Source organism: Diplotaxodon limnothrissa, linkage group LG5, assembly GCF_057381915.1.
Source record: "Diplotaxodon limnothrissa isolate DT_005_m linkage group LG5, D_limnothrissa_male_GT1.1, whole genome shotgun sequence".
Taxonomy (NCBI): Eukaryota; Metazoa; Chordata; class Actinopteri; order Cichliformes; family Cichlidae; genus Diplotaxodon; species Diplotaxodon limnothrissa.
Window position 1 is genome coordinate 15,109,112 of NC_140600.1, and position 20,434 is coordinate 15,129,545.

At 40.1% G+C, this 20,434-nt stretch overlaps 1 protein-coding gene across 1 annotated transcript in view; it reads right to left on the reverse strand.

Moving 5' to 3' along the window:
* The window catches only part of loxl2a (lysyl oxidase-like 2a), a 29,531-nt gene that overhangs the window by 8,314 nt on the left and 783 nt on the right, over positions 1–20,434 (reverse strand). The window contains exons 2-6 of the mRNA XM_085353137.1: positions 18,927–19,232; positions 14,976–15,151; positions 4,518–4,726; positions 1,959–2,175; positions 609–792 (exon numbers count right to left, since the gene is read on the reverse strand). Coding sequence (XP_085209263.1) covers positions 609–792; positions 1,959–2,175; positions 4,518–4,726; positions 14,976–15,151; positions 18,927–19,200 — 1,060 coding nt within the window. The 5' untranslated portion in view covers positions 19,201–19,232. The remainder of the gene's footprint in view (positions 1–608; positions 793–1,958; positions 2,176–4,517; positions 4,727–14,975; positions 15,152–18,926; positions 19,233–20,434) is intronic.

Below are 20,434 nucleotides of genomic sequence, written 5' to 3' on the forward strand. Positions count from 1 at the left end.
TAGTCCACTTTGTTGACTTCTGAAAACAAACACAACAAGGTATTTCAAGAGTGTGTGGTGCCATCTTTGGATCCAGTGGTCAGCTCATAAAAAAACGAAAGAAAAAAAACGATCCCTCACATAACCTCGTATTTTCTCCAACAAAGAATTCCTTTTCTGTAACCCATAAAAGCTGTTCTCTGTACTGGAACATTTTGTGCACGTTTCTGTTTTGCTATGAGAATCAGGCAGAGAAAAAGGCAACTGTTCCAGTGAACATGTGATTCTCATAAGGCTGTGGTATATTTCATTTCACAGAATCAGGTCTTGGGTCAATGTATAAACATGAATGTGCTGCTCGATACATTCCCTAATGCCTTGATGTGCTGACTTAAGGTCTAGACTGACTGAGGTGAGAAAAAAAACAGACTGATCAGATTTAAGGTGGAAGGTCTCCAGTCCCGAGTCCCACACCTTTCATTTTCACAGCTGGGAATGAGGTCTGGTCAGGCTGTATTTGGGCTCTTGCTGAGTAAAACAATTTAAAAAGAAAATAATTCTATACCTACAACTATAGTTGTGTACCACTATATGCATCAATAATATGCTAGTGACAAATCTGTGAGTACCTTGTCCCATTCGGGCGCCAGTCAGGGCCTCTTTGGCGCTGCCGAACCCCAGCTCTCGACACACCACGGTGGCAGTGCGAATGTTCCAGTTGTCGTCACACACTGTTCCCCACTCTCCATTCTTCAGGACTTCCACTCGCCCCTCACCTATCATGGCACCACCCCTTAGACGTACTAGGGGTTGCTATGGAAACAGTACAATAAAAAAGCTAAAATTAGTGGATATCTTACAGAGAATGACCTTAAGGATTATAATTGTTATTACATTTTGGAAGAAAACTAGAACAGTTTAATGGATGATTGGATGAATTCATTTATTTATTTTTTTAGCTTGAAAACACTAAGAGTGAGCCTGAAAAGTTTACAAAACTAGACCTTCTTAATGATCTCAGCATCCAGTGAAGCAACACGATGGTTGATTGGCTATTAATACCCAGTAAATGTTGTAATCCATTACTGGACTTCTATGTGAATACTGAACTATGTAGACAAACAAGAAATGTTTGTGCGTCTTATAATGCAGTGTAAACATGCAGCAGTATGCTCTATTTGTAAAGCAAACAGACTCTAAATTGAGCTTTCATGTCTCTCTTTTAAGATAAGTGAGTAACTGTGGCTAATCTAGAAGAAATACAAACATTTGCATTATGACAAATTTCAACTACAGACAGAGACATGTGACAACATAAACAAAACCTAAGTAAAGTTTATGATTTTTGTCCTGCAAAGAAGTCTTCCAGAAGCGATTAACCTTCAAAAAATATGAAGCTGATGTGATTAAAGGTTAGGCTTTCAAACCTAAGAACACTGTACCATCTACAAAGCATGGTGGTGGTAGCCTCATCTCTCTGGGAATGTATTAGACTACCTCCAACAACAGCTAGATGGCTAAAAAAGTGGGCGCTCCAACAGGACAATGAGCCCAAACACACATCAAAACTCGTTTTGGATTGGACAAAACAAGCTAACATTAATAGCCAAGACATTCATGTCCATAACGAGGTGTAGTTATGGTGTAGTTATTTAATTATGTATGGTAGTTATGTGGTGACGTGTATATAAGAAATACTCCATGTACTACTACTTAGTCTAAGAAAACCAACTAAACACTACCCTTTTTTATGCCACATGATGTCCCACAGACAAATCTTTTCTCTTCGTAGAGTTTATAATAGACAGTGTCATGAACGTAGATCAGTATAAAGATGTCTTTCCTTTTACAATCCAACCAAGGCCAATTTTTGTACCTTGTTAAAAAAGCAAGTAATGTAATATGCACCATACACACATCAAGAATGAATGTTGACTTTTGAAACTAAGACTTTGTATAGTGTGTTTAATCTGACTAACCTCCACCCTGTAGGCTTTTCTGAACCCGATGCTGACGCTAGGAGCAAAGACCCGTCCAGGCACACAGCTGACCACTACAGGCATGCCCTTTCCACAGGTGCTGTTGCCTTTCTTCTCTATCTCTCGGCCCAGTTTACAATCAGAAAGGTCAGCCTCGTTGCCTGTGCAGTTGATAGAGAAGCCCCAGTAGTTCTTCTTTCGACGGCTGGCCAGCAATCTGAGAAAGAATCATAAAGTAAAACAAACTATTACAACATATAATGTCAAATTTTGGGTAATTTTGCATGATTTACGAACCATCTTAGAAAACACTTCATATTTATTCCTCTCTTTGGTTGAAGAATGACACATGCCAACATTTTTCCAACCACTGGTATTAGTTGATGCCAAAAGTAACAGATTTGTAACTTTCCAGGGAAAGGAACGTCATTATTGTTATGGTCCTGGGTCTTGGACTCAGCTTTTGAGGTTGCTCTGGACTCTTTGATTGTTGTATTCTTTTAGTGCATCTGACTTTGTTGTTTATAGTTCTTAATTTACGGTTTGTTGTTTGTTCTCCTACATGTCCAGTCGTCACTGTCTCATCTCTGTGCCCTGTCCTCTTTTCCCCAGTATTTGTTTACCTCCAATTTCCAGTCATGTTCCCATGTTTTTCTCTGTGTTTCATCCTTGGTCTTCCCAGTCCGTCATATCTCCTTAATATCCGTTCCAGTGTCAAGTTCACGTGTCTTAGTCTGAGTCTGTGTGCGAGTGTTACTTGCTGCTTTGCTTTGATAATCTCTTGTCTCGTGTGTTTGATGTTTGGTTCAGCTTCTCCTGTCTCGTTAGTTTTGCTTTTGTTGAGCTGTGTTCCCATTTGTCTCCACTCCTGTAATCACCCTCCCGTGTATTTGCTGTCTGCATCGCCCTCTGCTCGTTGTCGTGTTCTCCCTTATTGTGGGTGTTACTTTTGTCTGTTTGTTAGTTTAGCTTCTGTTCAGTTTGTAGTTAGCCTGCTTGTTTGTTCCACGTTCCGGTGTTGTTCTGCTTTTGTTTTTCAGTTCAAACCTCTGTTTGCCGAGTCCTTCATTACAGGTCCACTCCCTGCCTTTAGTAGACCCCAGACTATGGGATAATTATAGTCAATATTTATATTTATATTCACTACTATTGCTGTGTTCTGTCATACTGCTTAAAAGCTTAAAGTTGGATTGGGAGAACTATATAGTCACACATCACTTCTTTCATATTAAAAGACAAATAAAAGATTTCACCATTCTTTCTTACACATTACTAAAATCATAAGCAGCTGTTTTGGGGAATGGACATTTTTATTTTTTAGTGAGAGGAATTCAGCAGTCTTCTCCTTTTTGCTGTGAAGCACAATGGGAGTATTGTGAAAATACCTTAACATTCCTATGACCCCAAACTTGAATGGAGGTAATCAACTAGGGGTCACTGAAGAAGCCAACAAGAGTGGACCCTGAAGCAGCATACCATGTAGTGAAACCAGCAGGAGCTTTATTTACAACCTTTTAGTCCTTAAACCTTGTTTAGAAGTTTAAATTTAAATTCAAGTTGGTATGAACATGAGGGCAATACACAGCCTTTTAAAGTGATGCCAAATTTAGATTGAGAGAGTGAATCATGTGAAACCACAGCAGAATCACATGTTTTACAACCACATCAGCTTTATCATCTCAAGTAATAAACAAAGTTAAACGCTGGTTTCATTTTCCATATATTTCCTTTGGTTGAAATGCATTACTATCAAATTAAATGATCATGATTTTCTTTGAATGAACGCCACCTTCTTTGCTTTGATCTTACCAGATCATTGATATCCTTACCCAGAAACATCAATGAGAAAATCCAGTTGCAGACCGGCTCGGCAGTACTTGTAAATATATTCTTGTGTCTTTCAGGTCTCGATTTCACAGATTTTTTGGCTTTAGATGCCAGCACACAGACTGGGAGAGAGATTTGCTCTTGTGATTGCTTTCTCATGTGCAGCAGCTACAAAACATCTGTATTCCGTTGTGTCAGACTGCATGTTGCCTGTGACACTTGAAAAGCTTTGTGATAAAACCACTGAGGCGGAAAAGATAGAGCCAGAAGAGCCACTGTTTCATAATGTACTGCACTCATCCTGCATATGCCAAAGCTTCCTCTGGTGGTGTTTGGCTTCTTGTCAGGAATCTACAGGCCCGAGTGTGTTTACTCTGATAGAAAATGGATGAAGGCGTGAGTGACGGCCACAGTAAACAAACCTGGTTATTATGTAACGTTTCATAACATCAGGCTAAACATTCTTAAGTAAACTAGGCAGTAATAAAGTTTTATGTTTCCTGCCAGAAAATAATATGATATAGTTTATAAATGGATTGTTCAGCCTATAAGAATGTCTGGTTTGATGTTTTACACCAGTGTGAAATTGAAAGGATTCATATGTAGCGCCGCAATAACCTGCGCTGTATTTAGCCAGACTAAATGTTAAATGTTTAACTCAAGTCTAGTTTTTTCATTACATCTAGTTGAAATTGTTTAAACCCTAATGCTGACCCCAGCAACATTACTCACTTGTAGGGTCTGGTATTGAAGCGTTTCTCCCCAGGGAAGCCCTGCATGCCACAGATGACCCTGCTATTCATCTGGTTCCAATCCTCATTGCAGATCTGCCTCCACTTGCCTCCGTCTTTTACCTCCAGAAATCCCTCAGTAATGGGAATCCTTTTTCTGTGAGAATATGTGGCCCTGATTCTCACCTCTTCCACCTGTACCGTCAAGCCCTGACAAACAGAACAGAGATAATGTTTCATGCTCTCCTGTATATAACACATGTAAAAACACAGAGTATTATACTTTTAGTCCAATGGAAAAAAATGACCTCTGACTACAGTATGACTTTTTATTCAATTGAATATTGCAAGTTTTCCAGAATTTCTAATAAATTTGCAACAGATGGCTGTGGTCTATTGTAGATGGATAGGGGTGGGCAATTACTTTTCCCAATAGGCCACAAAAAACAAATACAAAACAAAACAAGAAAGAGTAGATGTAACAATTAGGCTCTAATTGTGGCCCCTTGGGAACATTAATTGCCCAGACTTGGATTCGCACATATTGGCAAGCTTAGCTTATATTTTCTATTTATTATATAAAGTTCCCATCAACTTGCGTAATGATATTTTTGCATAAGCCTCTTCACCACCCCACCATCAAGAGTGAATTCTGTTTCACTGACACACAGACAATGAGGAGAAAAACTAGTGTCTCTGCAAATGCACCATAATGTTAAGGTCTAAGTTAAACTCAGACCAACAGATGGCTTTAACTCTGTCTGCTTATGGGTCTAGAAGTGGAGTCAAGTCCCCCCTTGACAGGAGAAATGCATCAGGTATTAGCAGTTATTCAAAACATCACAAGGCTCTGAGATCACTGTCTGTCAACAGAATGACTTGTGTGAGGCACACACTTCAATTCATAGTTTTGTCAAAACTGGCAAACAGTGTTTGGATTTCCTCAGAAAAAGCGCTGAAAGGGAATAGTTCATACGTGACAAGCTGCTGGGTCTTTTATCAATGTCACTATTCTCTGTCAGGAGCAAAGATGAAACAGGCAGAGCACAAAGGGATACATACAAGTCTTTTCCCTTTGGCCAAATCTGGAAGGAATGTAGGTCACATGTATTTTTAAAAGACCTCACATCTCATATTTCATAAGATATGAACATACTTGCGTGCGATACAAAGCAAGTATGACTGCAGAAGTATCAGAAAATGGGAAGCAGTGAAACAAAAAGTTTAAAATCCATGCAATCCATGACATTTTGTAAAATTCAATTTTAAGCAAGTTAAGGCTAAAGACAGAAGATAGGGCGAGCAAAAAGTGAGGTTGGAGAATGTGCAGAATAGCCCAAAGCTATCTACTGAGGGCTGTAAATGAGCGAAGGCCACCGGTGCTCACAATTAGCATCATGTGTGCCGATACAGCAAAGAATGGTACCCTTCCGGCATGATGGCGCCTGTGTTTGGCTTCGCCGCTGCCGGGTGTAGTTGGTCTCGCTCTATTGTCGTGTTTTTTCTTTCTACTCTGCTGTTTTTTAACTGTTTTAATGATGTACTGGCTGCCTTGGTCTACGATCGTCTGACGCTGTTATCCATCCGTTCGTCAATGACGGCCAAAGATGTTTTTTCTCCTTCCTTTTGTGGGACTTTCCATTCTCCACACTTTTCTCCGCACTCCTTTGGTACCTTCCACCCTCTGCCTGTGACTGGATCTTCGGCCAGCGCTTTCAGCGTTCCCCGTAGACTACGGAGAAGAAGAGGAAAGAGATCGGGCATCCAGGTGAAGCTTAGGCTCCTCTGGCGGCGGGGACGAATTGGAAAGCGATGTCGGGCGTTTTCCGTTGCCTACGCACATGACAGCTATATGGAGAGGAATCTGTCTCCCAAGGCCCTACTTGGATATAGGGGGCCCGGCTCTCCAAGGCCGTGTTATCTCAGAAGGGTTCATCCAGACTCTCCTGCCGACTGGCTCTTCATCCCCTCGGTGAGTGGAATATATGAACGTGAAGGGTCTGATCCCGAGAATTTACGCCCTTTAATTCGAGAAACTCTAGCTTCTTCCAACAACAATGTTTTCACCCCGCTGTCTATGGCGCTCTTTAATGCCCGATCTTTGACGAATAAATCGTTTGTGCTTAACGATTTTATTGTTTCTAAAAATCTGGACTTCCTGTTCTTGACTGAGACCTGGCGACGGGGGTCGGATTATTCGTCTACTATTGAAATGTGCCCAAATGGCTTCTCTGTCATTAGCCAGCCTCGAGGATCTGGTCGTGGAGGAGGCCTCGCGGTGGCATATCGGAGCCGTTTTAACTGCCGTTCAGTGAAAGTTGGACACTTTCTGTCTTTTGAACTGCAGCTCATCAAAATTGGAAAGAAGGATCCTTTTTACTGTGCGTTGGTCTATCGCCCTCCTGGCCCAAACAACTCGTTTTTAGCCGAGTTTAGTGATTTTCTGTCCTCTACTATGAGGTTGTCTAAATTGCTTCTTGTGGGAGATTTTAATATACATATTGATGATGAGTCCGACCTCTTTGCTAGGAGTTTTACCAGTATCATGGACTCTTTTCATTTTATCCAACATGTATCTGGCCCCACACATAACAAAGGCCATACACTGGACCTTGTTTTTTCTTTGGGTCTGAATATTGATTATATCTGTTCTAAGGACATTTTTATTTCTGACCATTATTGTGTCTTTTTTAATATGTCTTTTTATGAGCCTATGTCTCCTGTTCATCGGACAGTTATTTCCCGCGCTTTAGACTCCTCCACAGCACAGAAGTTCTCTGATGTTTTTAATTTAACATTATCCCCACAAAACGATGTTGATTTTTCTATAGATCTATTCAATTATCATTGTCTTTCGATCTTAGATGAAATCTGTCCGATTAAAATGAGACCTGTGCCTGTTTCCAAGTCTGTACCCTGGTTAAATGACAACATTCGTCTTATAAAACGTAATTGTCGTAAAACTGAGCGGTTATGGAGGAAAACTCACTTAAATGTTCATCTCCTCTATTTAAAGGATCTTTTAGCCTCCTTTAACAATGCTATTAGAGTTGCGAGGGCTGCTTACTTTTCTCAGTTGGTTGCAAGGAGCAGAGGTAATCTTAAAGTTTTATTTGATACTATTACTAATATTATTACTCCTGCTCCACCTGCTGCTATTATTTCTTCTGTTGAAGATTGTGAAACTTTTCTTGCTTTCTTTTTAGAAAAAATTAGCAACATAAGGAAAAACCTGTCTTTTTCAGCGTCTGCGCTGTCTGTTCCCACGCCAGCTCGGCCTGTTGTTTTAGAAGGTTTTTCACCTGTTTCACTACCAGAGCTGGGAAAAATAGTTAGTGCAACAAAATTATCCTCTTGCTCTCTTGATTTTTTACCTGCATCATTATTTAAAAATGTCTTTTACTCTACTGGTCCCTGTATTCTTACTATAATTAATACCTCCTTGGCCTCGGGCATAGTCCCTGCCTATTTTAAAACTGCTGTTATACATCCCTTGTTAAAAAAGCCTATGCTGGACCCATCTCTCACTAGCAATTATAGACCGATCTCAAAAATTCCGTTAATTGCTAAGATTCTAGAGAAGATCGTGGCTAAGCAGCTTACAGCAGTTTTAGATAAATATAGTATTTTCGACAAATTTCAATCTGGCTTTCGTAAAGTTCATTCCACTGAAACAGCCCTTCTTAGAGTTTCTAATGACATTTTGTTACAAAGCGATGCAGGTAAATGTTCTGTTCTCTTAATGTTGGATCTTACGTCGGCCTTTGATACTGTTGACCACTATATTTTACTTAACAGGCTGAAACACTGGGTTGGTGTCTCTGGGACTGCATTGAAATGGTTCTCCTCGTATCTCTCTGAACGATATTCTTCTGTGGCAGTTTCTAAGTATAGATCATCTTCTGCGTCCCTGTCTTTTGGTGTGCCACAAGGCTCTGTGCTAGGGCCATTACTGTTTTTAGTTTATTTACTCCCTCTTCAGCACATTTTGAGCCCTTTTGAGGATATTTGTTACCATTGTTATGCAGACGATATCCAACTCTATATATCTTTTAAACCGGAAGAGGCTTCTAAGCTGCGGCTTTTAAATGTGTGCTTGGAAACCATTAAAGGCTGGATGGCTGAAAACTTCCTCCAACTAAATGAAAGTAAAACCGAAGTCCTCTTATGTGCCCCAGATAGACATATACCCAGTATAATAAATGCTCTTGGTCCTCTTTCAACGTTTGTAAAACCATCTGTCAGGAACTTAGGGATTATCCTTGATCCTGCTCTTACGTTAGATAGTCATGTTAAATCTCTTGTTCGGTCTTGCTTTTATCATTTAAGAAATATTTCTAAATTGAGCTCTATTATATCCTATACCGAACTGGAGATTGTTATTCATGCTTTTATCTCTTCACGACTGGACTATTGCAATTCCCTGTTTACTTGTTTAAATAAAGGTTCTTTGGAGCGTCTGCAGATCGTTCAGAATGCTGCAGCAAGACTTTTGACGAAAGCTTCTAAATTTTCACATATAACACCGTTGCTCATGCAGTTACATTGGCTTCCTGTTGAATTTAGAGTCCAGTTTAAGATTTTGGTTTTAACTTTCAAGGCTCTTCAACAACAAGCACCACCATATATCATTGAACTTTTACAGCCCTATGCCCCTAGTAGGTCTCTGAGGTCGAGTAGTCAGGGCCTACTTGTCATTCAGTATACGAGACTGAAAACTAGGGGTGATAGAGCTTTTGCTACTGTGGCCGCCAGACTGTGGAATTCCCCTCCTCAGGACTTACGATCCGCTGATTCATTGATTACTTTTAAAAAAACAGCTAAAAACACATCTTTTTAAAACTGCCTTTTGCTAACTTTGTTTGTATTTTGTCTTTTTAATCTGTTATATCTTGTAAAGCACTTTGTGATCTCTATCTAGAAATGTGCTATATAAATAAAATTTTACTTACTTACTTACTTACTTTGACCTAAGGGCTTTAGCAGCTACCTAATAACTCTGCCTTCCTTCATTTCTCTCCATGAGCCAAGTGCTGCCGTTTGTTCCTGACTGAGTGCGAAGTTGCACCGAGGGTGCCAAAAAGAGCCAAAACTCTGAGCTGCTCTGTGGTATGCTGAACTCAGTAATTTTATAACAGCCAGTTTCTTCAACATTGAAAAACCCCAACATTCAGGCATGTCTCCCAGAATATCAAATGTTTGCCCACAGGGTGGTTTCCTGAGATGGCGTCAGCCTCAGGGAATGTTCAAGGCTTCAGGGTCTTGCAGGGAAGGAGGAGCCTCCACTAACACTGCTTCAGCAGTGACCCTGGTCCTCCCTCTGACCGCAGTGGTTAGAGTGGGTAAAAACCACTCTTTCATGAGAAGATTCCTGCTGGCCATAGCATGACAGAGTGTTTTCCGTGTCTAGCAGGGGAAGGTGAGGAGACATGACTATGATCACGCAGCTGTCTCTCTCCAATTAAAATGTAATCATAGGATTTTAGATTGTTTTTTTAATTCATAATAAACAAAGAAAATAAAAGAACGTGCCACAACAAAAACAAAAAAGACCAAGTTCAATAAATAAATAGCCAAATAAATAAATAGTAAGAAAAATCACTCAGATATGATGTTATTAAGACACATCTGACCATTGTTGCATTTGGCTCGGAGGCAGGAAACTGGCCTTCTGAAAGTGTGAGCTGAAGAGAAAAGGACAGATATGCACAGCTGGGATCAGCCTGGGCGTCCCCCTAACTTAGCATAATCCTGTTTGGCCTAGGCCCAACTCGATACACTGGCCACATTTGAGCACTTTTTCAAAGAGAGCCAGAAATAAATAAATAAATTTCAGCACCTGTGTTGGAATAAGACAAACTGTTATGAGTTACACAGCTACAAAAATGCATTATCCCAATATAAATTTTATGTAATTCTTTCCAGAAAGTCAAAGAAAAACAGGAAACAACAACAACGAAGAAAAGAAATAAGTATATTTCCTAAAGTGTCAACATATTCCTGAAGTGCTCAGTAGGATTTATATTTTGATTTTATCTGAATCAGTGTGACGTGACAAACAGACCAGTCCAAATAGGTACTGGGTGAAAGCTTTTCCTCCTACCGATTACATTGAGGTTAATACGAGCATTTCTACAAGGTTACCTCATCTCATTTCCCAACTTCCTGTAATGATTTACTCATTCTACAGCTTTTTTTAAAATCCAAAAATAATAATTCATATAGGGGTTTTTTGGCTTGTAAGTAACAACTGAAAAAAGTGAACATCCTTCCTTCAGATCTATTCGGTGCTAGTCTGTGAAGTGAGCTCTGTCCATTACTGAACTATTTCCAGCTGGGGAGCAGACTGTTTTTCTGACTGGGTCCCCTCTCAGAATGTAAATGTGTGGACATGAGCCTGTGGTCTAGCCGGTGACTAATGCTTCCACTACTGTGCACTTCTTTCACTTCAATCAGCTTTCTAGATCCTGCTGCACGTTCATCTACACGTGCCCAACTCATCCCCCGCCTGCCCCGCCCAACGGTACACAGCAAGTATGAATGCTAATCAGCCAAAGTTTAGTTGAAAAAGCAAAGGAACAGTACGGCTCTTTGAAACGACTTTTACATCTGCCCCACCTAACTTTCTGCCTCATTGGCCCCCCTTCTGTCTGACTGACTATAGCGAGTGTGTGTGTGTGTGGGGAAAGAAAGAGAGTGAGTTTCAGTGGTCACTGCATCTGGAATACCTATTAGAGTACACTTCTCCCACTGCGATAGGAAAAAAGAACAACCCCCCCCCCCATCTCAGAACCAACACACATGTTTACAGGTGTCTGTGCTGAATATAAAATATAGGAAATGAAACACAAGCATTTGATTGACTGTGGAACTATACTAATAAACTCCAGTCAAAGTGCTTTAATATAATAAAAAAACATTCAGTAGAAAACATATTTACTTGCTATCTTTGACAGAGTCAAATCAGAAGAGCCGATTCACTCTGTGTTTTCACTTAACGAATCTACAGCTGGCAAGTTTATCTTAGAATAAACACGCTTTCACGACTGTTTCACAGCTTGTTTCAGAACGATCTCATTTGTGTAAACTTTACAAAACAGACACTTAGATTGTGTTACATTCAAACGAGAGGCTCACATGAGTCAGCGAAATGTGCACGTGAAGTTCAAGAATAAATAATAAAAATCAGAACTTGGGACCTGTGCAACCCAGAACTGAAATGAGGCTCCAGCTGCTGAACATGTGTTAAATGTCTTGCACAGTTCTATCTGCAAGAGAGAGACTGACTTCAGCCTTCTGACAGGCATCGACCTTTTCTCCCGTTGATCACTCATCTCCTCAAAAGCCTCTGCTATACATGATGAATAGTCTATTGGTCAACTACAGCTGCTCCTACAGCTACTCCTTCTTTTCAGGAAGTTAGAAGTTAATCTCTGCCCGCTGGACCATAGAGTAGAATCTGTTTATAATCATGTTCTGCAAGCAGTGGTGTGCGATTTCTTTATGTGAAAACTACTTAGAAAGAGATACATATAAAACCAAATCCATCTTACGTACATTTTCATTGGATTTTCCTTTTCGGTAGTGAAAGTCTGCATGATTATGTACCAAGTACACAGTAGTGCCAACTTCTTGGAAAACACAAAGTAAAGAACATCCTGCAATGACTCCTATGAATCCTTACCATGAACCAGGGGCATAATTTCCAGGGGGGTTAGGGGGGGTTATGACTCCCCCAATAATTAAACCCAACCAATATAACCCCTCCAATAAAATTATAAATTATCTTTCATAAACAGGCTGTTGATTTTCTTTACTCATTTCAGTTATTACCAGCAAAATAGTTGCATGTTTAATCATCTGGGAATTTACCCAGATTTATTTATTTAGACAGACATCTTGACCCCCCCCAATGTTCAGCACAAAGTTATGCCAATGTCATGAACCTATAATTATCTTCGTATGAGACATCACGATCTGTACTGTCCCATTCCCACATAAAAACCTGAACCTGGCAAAGCTTGTGTAATTATCACTACTAACTACAGATTAAACAAAGTCTTCTGACTGTAACCACTGTACTGTTAGAAAGATCTCTTCTGCAGGATGTTCCATCCGTGTGTGAAACAAACACATGCTAGTAGTAAACTGGCTGTGTTGGGTTAGACAGACAAAAGCAAAAGTATCCATCATGCACAATAAAACAGTTATTGTGTGTGTGTGTGTGTGTGCATTATATGCTGCATGCTAAAATAATTAATATTATAATGATTCAGTCACAGTGGAATGTTTGTTGTGTTATTGTTTCAGGAGCATTACATAACCAGCTAAGAATGGTTGCACTGGCAGACTGCAGCAAAGTGGTCCCGGCTTCCACAAATCAGAGCTTGGGAATATTTGAGGTTAACTGAGTTTGGACTGTCAACCTGTTTTTCAGCAAAGTTACTTGATATTTTGTAAATGCTACTTTTAGGATTTTATGTTTTTGACTGAAACTGCAAAAATACTAACTGGGCAACCCATGCCAGCAGCAGGACACATACTATTATTTGTAGTCAAAGCAGGACTTGATAGAGAGAGAGACATTTTTGATAAAGTGTAACGCAATCTCAGGATTTTTTCCTCACACAGACAATATTATTAATGTCTGTGGCAAATGTGTGCACTGTAGAGATGCACTATTTAATTTTATAAATCAAGACATTGCTTGCAGTGCTAGTGATGTAGTGATGCTAGTGATTCACGCTCACTTAAATTATTTAAAAATCAGCAGGCACGGCACCAAAACAGTGTTTATAAAAGGAGATGTAATGTCCTAGGAAACTCTTCACATTTCAGAGGAGTGTTCGTCATTTTGAAGGAAATATTCTTCATAGCATCCACATAGTTATAAAGAACACCGTGCTTCATTGGCCCTTACTTAGAATTTCCACACTGAACACAGAATGTCAATTCATGCTGTGAATAAACAGATTTCAGGAACAGTGCTGCTCTTTGCTGGTGTCAGTTCAAGTATAGTTCAGAGGTGTAGCTACACCTTTTTCCCATTCCTCTCTCCTGTGACTTAAAAGGCTTCAGCCAAACCAAGGAAACACTTAGAGGGTGGGGGACTGAACTAAAGCAACACCCCAGAGGCCCTAAATACACAAGACACACAATAAACAAGATGTTGTGCTTATATATAAAACTTATATAAATAAGAGTATTGTTACTGTTGTAAGGTTCAACAGTCCATAATTAAACATTTCAGTTTCCCCTTTCTTCTTCTACTTTCAGCCCTCTTACATGACTGGACTAGACATTAACAAAACAAAGAAGGACTTAAGATGCTATCCTCGGGCGTGTTATCGCAACTAAATCCAGTGAAAAATCCAGTCCCTGTTCTGGCTGCTGTACAGAGTCCTGTAACGCAGCCAAGTCTACCACCCCACACGTAGTGTGAGCAAACAAAGAAACTGTACTCCGTCCAATTGCAAAGAACGTAAAGCACTAATTAAAGACTGCCAAATAAAACTCATCTCTATCAGTGTGGTCTTAAATAGGGAAACCTCATTATTAAAAGGAAGTTGCTTTCAGACAAGCCGAAGGAATGCTTTCCTCTAATAATCTCCCTCCCTTTCTCCTGTCACATGCACAAGCCCACACTGACTTTCCATCCAGTACTGAGGCATTTTCAGCAGCCAGGCTGGAAGGACTTCTTGGCGTCTGAGTCATCTTTGCAATCTCAGTGTGCAGAGTGGGGGTCTGGTGTGGGCAGTAATAGACTAATAGTGTCCTGACAAAGTCATTAGTATAACATGGAACAGACAGCTAAATATTTTAGCTTACTCATGGATCATTTCAGTTGCATGATGCCATAGCAGACGTGACTTCTTGCACAGAAGGGCTTACCTCAGTGTATCCTTTTAATCCAAACTCTTCAAATGAGGCATTTGGAAGTTGGTGTTTGCTTAGCATAATCACAGTATAACACAGTGTTTGAAACATGGGGATTTACCTGTTACTATTTTAAAATTCAAATGAAAAACGTATATATTTGTTCTTAGATTGTAATTAGTTGTTACTAATCATTTAAAAAAACAATGCTACACCAATAAGTAAGCGTCGTATATTCTTTAGCTTCTTAAACCTTTTTAATATTATGTTACACCTTCTTTCAACAGTTCAGCTGCTTTAAAAAAAAGACACTTGGAGCCATTTGAAGCAATAAATTATGATAAGGTTTTCTTTCATCCCAAGCCTAACCTGATGTAACCTGAACTGATGCAGAACATCATTTCAGGTTTCATGTCTGTGCTTTAACCATGTGTGCATTCTACCAAAGTGTTAGTGATACTGCAATCAAGTTACACTAGCCTTTTTTAACATTTGTGAAAGATTTTATGCAAATATGCACATATTAATTGTACTGCAATTGTACCATATGCATGTATTTTGATTGTCAATATGTTGGTCCTACCTCCTGGCTGTTGGCCTGGTTCCGAATGAACTTGAATCCTGGAATGCGCTTCGAACTGCACACCACGCCGACATCTTCTGAATGTTTGCAGTCGGATACTCCGAAGCCATTGGACTCACAATGAGCCAGACTCTTTTCGCTACCTGTGCAGTGCACGTTGTCTAGCCAGATACGACCTGGAACAAACAGAAACAGAAACACACTAATGGATGTGTGTTCAGATGTTGATTCACTTTGCCCACGATGGCTTTTCTTGGATGGTAGGGATGACGGTGCTTTTGAAGGAATTTTATTTATTTTTTATAAAAAACAAGTATTCAGCTTATCACAGGCCAACATTATCTCGTGACAGGCTGATGTGAAAATCTTTAACAGATCAGAACACAGAGAAAGATGCTTGGCGGTATTTAGAAATGGTGTCATCACATAATTAGTCCAAAAGAGCAGTTCCAACTAAATTGTCAACAATACTGTCAGCCGTGTCTGCAGCACATATAAGAGTATCGCAGTTGAGCAGACAATGGTGCACAGTCAAGATCATTTTTTTAAGTACATTTATAAAAAATATTAAACAATAACACTATATTTTCCCTTTAACATACATACTATATGTGTATACTGCAGCAAGTACAAAAGATTATCTGCCATTCGTCTTGGCTTTCATATTTTGTTCACCTAATCATTAACTGTTTTTCCAACCAATTAATATACAAACAATCAATCATAACATAATCATTATTTGTTTTAGAATATGTTGTTATACTCTGACTGTTTGCAACTATTATGTCTGCTTCATCCTGAGCCACAATTTCTCCTAACCCTGAGTTTTCACTAGCTTTCCCTCACATGGGTCAACCTCATTTAAAAAAAATGCAAATGAAAGAATGTCTTAAATGTTATACCCTGACAGGCGTTGTAAATCATGCCCTATTGGCTTCTGTTCTAGCATGTCCACTGAAGTCTAGCCGTAGACACAGTAAACCTGCTCACGTGGAGATGTGTTTGGTCTCTGACATAACCTGGTGCATTTTTTCAGCCAAAAACCTGCCTAATAAATGTTGTCATGGCTGAAGGGAATCATCTGTTGTCCAGCTGGCTGTTCTGAATCAGCCGTGAGGGAAACCACCAACTCATTATTCTGGCAGTCTCAACATGTTGCAAGGGAACATCCTGATCATACCAAGAAAGTGACTGGATATAATGGTCACGTAGCTTCCTCCTGGCATAGAAGTGATTACCCCTGGATCGTCGTTATAATAAGAGCCAAGCACTCTGGTTCTGGAATACAGCAGAGGGAGAACCCGCTCAGTCTCAGCAAACCTTTATCTAAGCAAATACTCAGCATTGCCAGCTGTTCTAAGCCTAGACTACATTGGTAGGAACATCATTTGCAGGCCTTATGGGGATTTAACAAGCACTGAAAAAAACAGAGAGGACAGTCTACATGGGGCTATAAATGTATAAATTAAGCCTTCATTAGCACTTTATGTCAATATCATAGCCAAAGAGCTCAAAACAAACCTAAAGGGATTTGCATAACATGGATTAAATGGATTTTGTAGAAAATTTAAATCATAGCCAAAACCTTTGTAACATTTGCACACTGTCTTTTTCCCCCTTTTTGGGGGGGCGGGGAGGAGGAGGGGGGCACACTGGGATTGCAAACAGCATTTGTGCAACAGCAGCTGGGGATATGATTTGCCTCCTTGCAGGAAAAACGCTCATCCAAGTAGGATGTCCTTATAACTGTTTGGTTGCTTTCAACAGCACATTAGTCATCACGATGGGAAACTTGAAATCCTCTTGATCACTTTTATAGCCATCTGTCTCCACCAAAACAAAAAAACCCAGATAAAGCTAGTTTCCATATAAACACATGTGAGAACACGTCTTTTTAAAGTGATTCCACTGCAAATTTGACATCCACTCAGGAAAACAGGGACCCCCTTCTCTTTTTGACCAACACAAAGATCATTTTATTTCAGATTGTGCAACTTTTTATATCAGTGCAAAATATAATTTGCAGCTTTCCTATTCATAACTGCCATTTCACTGAGTTTGTAAAACATTTGAGGGGCACACCCTTCCCAAAGCCAAGTCCCAGAGGACATCATCTTTATATAGCGAACCACTGCTAAAATGGAGCCCAAACAACTGCTTCACACAGGATGCACACACAGCTATATAGTACAAGCTATTTGTTAAATGCTTCCTATAAAACACTATAGGTATATAATAGTATATGCATAAAACTGCAAAACACTTGAATTAGGGCTGGGCGATATGACCCAAAATTCATATCTCGATATTTTTTAGCTGGATGGCGATATAAGATATATATCTCGATATTTTTTTAAGCCATAAAGTAAGAACAAAAAGAGTTCTTAGTCAAAGCTGTGTCCCAGATGTCACACAGGCACTTTTATTAACATACAGCACAGATGTACATGAAAAATTACTCAAAATTAAATTATGAGCATTCATTAAATAATAATGCTCCATAAATAAAAGAAAACAAGGTTGTTTTTGTGCTAAACAAAGAGCTCACAATTGTGCAGTCAAAATGTAAACTAAAAGACGCTGAGCGTAATAACAAAGACAGACAGATTTCACAGCTGCTCTGTTCCCGAGTTTTACTGTGTGACTGATAGCCTGGAGTTTGAAATCCGCTTCATAACCACGTCTCTTACAGGTGCCATTTATGGTCCTTATACACACACAATACGGTAATATTACGTTGATGCACAGTACGTATCACTCCGCGAAGCTCCTCGGTAGCCGTAATGCGCCGACAATCTATCAAGCGGTGCAGCTCCGTAGCTTACCAAAGTCGTACTCAAACATTTTTGACAGATTGCTGAACGCCGTGTACCACATAAAATCGGTTCGCGGCCACCAAGCACAACCAGAATTCATACATAAGGCGCGCTATCAACTTTTGAGAGAATGAAAGGATTTTAGGGTTAGCGCTGTTAGCGCGGTTAGCTCGTTAGCATGTTTAGCTCGTTAGCACGTTGACGCCGTCCAGCCCCACGCATGGGGCGATGCGCAGTAACTCGTTAACGGAGATTTGCCGTGTCCGTCTTGTCGCTGCCTGCACGTGAAGCGATGGGGTAGGAGGGGGAGTTGTCTTCAGTGAAGGCGAGGCGGAGTAACGTTGCGTAGAGACAAAAGTGGACGAAAGAGAGGCAAACTTGCGGCTCCACAACTATAATTATAACGTAACATAGACTATATCGATATAAAGGATATTGTCACATCTTATATCTCGTATAAAAATATATCGATATGTTTTAAAAACTCGATATATCGCCCAGCTCTAACTTGAATTGAAATTTCCATAATGACAGCAATGCTGTGAAAAGTTAACCTAACTGTTGAAGTGGCTCACTGAGTGAAGACATGCTTTGGCAGCTCCAAATGAACTCTTTAATAAGAGTTCTTTAATAAGAGTTCATTTAGCGCTATACATACATTCACCTCCAGCAGCTAACACATTTACAGAGCTGGGAATCTTGTTAGTATTTTTACTGCTATGGTGGAAATCATAAGATACAAAGGCTATAAAAGAGGAGATGAGATTACGTCTGTGTATGCGTCTGGTTAACGCTCCAAATCTTTCCAGTCTTTCCTTCTTCCATTGCTCTGAACTGATTGGTGTGTCTCAGTTCTCCTCTGATGGGAAAACCAGTACCTCAGGGTATAAGCATTTAGACAAGGGGAAACCTGTCTTTCATGGAAATTATGAAACTGCATGTAGTGATAGGTTATTTCTGAGTAGATGTGGTTGAGTAGCTCAGGGATGCTCAGATTATTTCACTATAACTTGCACCTCACTTTCTGCACCAATCTGAAGTCGAACTTTGGAGGGTTTTGATTAGATGAAGTTGTAGATGGTTGTCCTGGTGACTAACACACACATCTCATTAACTTAGTGCGTTTTTTTCTTACCTTCCCCTTTTCCGTACTTGGCTGAGGGCAACCAGGACTCGGCACCCGTGAAGCCCAGCTCTCTGCATACCACTTGGGCAGCATAGATGGAGAAGTCATCATCGCACACCGTCCCCCACTCTCCATTGTAAAAGACTTCGACCCGACCCTCGTAGTGTTTCTTCTTCTCCCCGGCTAGACGTAGCTGGATCACAGGCTGGTTAGAGTCTGACTGGGCGCTGGATGGCACCAGCAAGGTGTGAAGGAGACAGCAGAAAACAGCCAGGAGCAGCATGATGCAGAATGATGAGGGAAAAGACTAATACCCTAAAGAGAGATACAAAGAGACAAAGAACTGTGACCATCGGCTGTATAACACTGCAATAAAGTGTGTTTTTGGCATTTTTATAAGTGGCTTTTCTCAATTCCAAGGATTTAACCTGGAGAGTTATCTGAAGACAGGCTGAGGAAGACAGTCTTTTGTGGCATGTGGTAGTTCAGTTTATTTGAGAGTAAGCGGTATCTGTATAAAATGCTGAGCTTGGTTTGGCTCTCATATCAGGCTTCAAGAGAACTGACACTAGAAACTTTGCAACCGCAAGTATAGTAAAAGAAATTACCACAATTTCACAGTATATTAAGCAAACGTATGGACACGACTGCCAAAAAAAGGGAAATTTGGGGAAAATCTGGGAAAGAACATAGGTTAGGTGGCAAGAATTTCTCTCTCCATTGTCTGACAGCCTAATGGAGAGCAAATGTGGGCTCCTCCAGGGAGGGGGCTGCCCATCTTATTTATTTGCTGATCTATGCCTGGAGGCCAAGGTAAACTCTCTGAACCTGTATTCACAAAGAAAGTTGACTCCATGTGCATCATTATTTCATGGCAAACCATGAATGTCTCAATGTTGGGACAATGAGCCCTGAGGGAGTAAAGGGAGGGATGGAGGAGAGGGAACGTTAGGACACCTTCACATCATCCTGTTCTGAATAGCAAGGGAGGAGATTTGGGAGGAGATTTGGGAGGGGATTTGGGAGCAGGGGGGGGGGTATTCCTGTGTTGACGTCATGGTAACCAAACAAACTTCAGACTTGAAAAACCTCCTCTGGAGTACACAGCCTATAAATTATCAGACTGTGAAGCATATGTTTCGCGATACGGAAACATCTGGTCAATCTCCCCGTGAAATGAACATAGGTTCAGCATGAGTACAGAGACACTTTAATTTGGCTTTTCAGTATTCAGTCTTGTACTTTATTAAACCAAGGGAGTGAAAAAGCGCACTGTAATGGTTTTAAATCAGTCAGTCAGAGTCTGAGTGAATTTCTGAACAGCTGTGCGTGCACAAACTATACTCCAACCAGCACGTGTACAATTATGGTGTATTTAAAATGGTAAATGGCCTGTATTTGTATAGCGTTTTACTATACTCATGGATTTTGTATTTAATATAAAATTTAATACAAAATCCATGAGTAAAAAATACTTCTAAATAAATACTTCTACATATTGCATGTCATAGGCAACA